This window comes from Solanum tuberosum, unplaced genomic scaffold, assembly GCF_000226075.1.
Source record: "Solanum tuberosum cultivar DM 1-3 516 R44 unplaced genomic scaffold, SolTub_3.0 scf00018, whole genome shotgun sequence".
Taxonomy (NCBI): domain Eukaryota; kingdom Viridiplantae; phylum Streptophyta; class Magnoliopsida; order Solanales; family Solanaceae; genus Solanum; species Solanum tuberosum.
The window spans coordinates 2,572,210-2,573,609 of NW_006238944.1; the positions used below are offsets into that span (position 1 = coordinate 2,572,210).

General features: G+C 36.8%; 1 protein-coding gene across 1 annotated transcript in view; it reads right to left on the reverse strand.

Annotated features, from left to right (window-relative positions):
• Nucleotides 1-527: 527 nt before the first annotated feature.
• LOC107058300 (uncharacterized) overlaps nucleotides 528-1,400 on the reverse strand; it is a 1,577-nt gene continuing 704 nt past the window's right edge. The window contains exon 2 of the mRNA XM_015303841.1: nucleotides 528-651. Within this exon, the coding sequence (XP_015159327.1) occupies nucleotides 528-651 (124 nt within the window). The remainder of the gene's footprint in view (nucleotides 652-1,400) is intronic.

The following is a 1,400-nucleotide window of genomic DNA, read 5'->3' on the forward strand; positions in this document are numbered from 1 at the left end:
CAATGCATGACTTCTTTTCGCTATGCATGAATCGTTCTCCTGCTATGCATGAACTTTCTCTTGCTATGCATGAATCTTTTCTTGCAATGCATGACTTTCTCCTTTTCTCGCAATGCATGAATTTTTCCTCCGCGATGCATGACTTTCTTTCCCGCGATGCATAAATTTTTCTCCGCGATGCATGAATCTTTCTCTTCCTATGCATGACCTCTTTTTCTCGCAATGCATGATCCTTCCTCTTGCTATGCATGAATTTTCTTCGCGATGCATGACTTTTTCTGCGTAGTGGTATCGTCTCATTCGACAATACAATATAAATAACTTTCAGGGTAAGAATATTATCATATCTGATAATATAATGCAGATAAATATCTTTCAGGTGTCTTTAGTTGCTGTAAAATAATAATATTTCTCCCTTCAAGGTTTTCATTTGTCCCATCTCCGAACATAATTGCATGTTCGTTATGAACTTTGCCTTGCTGATAATTTGAATAAAGTAATGCTACTCATATTCCTAATTCTTGGCATCAGAAGCATAAAATATTTCCTGTATCCACAGAAAAATTGTCAATTTGGGGAGCTCTGGCCCTTTTGACCTCTCCATATTCATTGAATGGAAGAATATGTTGATCTTTAGGCGAGCTTATAAACCTGCATTCACAGAAAAATTGTTAGTTTAAAATGAACTAATCTGTGTCGATCTCTTCGGTTGTCTGCTCCTTGTCTTGCTATCTCCGATTAATTTCTCCGATCTCCCGTCTCTTGATAGATAAGACAAAATATTTTTATGCAAAGTAATTGAAACATGAAAGAAAAGTTTTAAGAAAAATAGATTTTCAAGAAAATAATATTTGAAAAAGGTCACTGCCAAGTGTCATGTCACGTCAAACTTAATGAACGCCATTTAGAGTTGATGTCTCGAGATCTATCTGATTACTTGTTGGGAAGTATTCAAAGTTGTTCTAAACCGCCGATAAACCCTGTGGAAATTTTGAGGCCATCCTCAAAATTTCTGTTACAGTTAACTATCTTGGATTATTTTTGACCGTTGGTGAGCAAATCACAGAATTTTTTGAGATCCTCTCAAAAATTCTGTCCCAGTTGCAAATTTAAAAGTAACTTCAGTCTCGGATTTGTTGGAGAGATCTTTTTCTTGAAGAATTTTGAGTCCCTCTCAAAAATTTTGTCCCAGTTTCTATTGTAAAGAAAAAATAAAAATCTCACAGGAGATATGACCGAGCCCTTGTGGCGCCTACGTATCCCGTTGAGGCAGGAATCAAGTCGAACGTAGTTCCCCCTCAAGGATTAACAAAAATAGAAGATTTACAAAGAAATCGACCGAGGCCGACATAGGCCGCCTACGTATCTCATTCTTGAGAATTCAAGTCGAACGTAGTTCA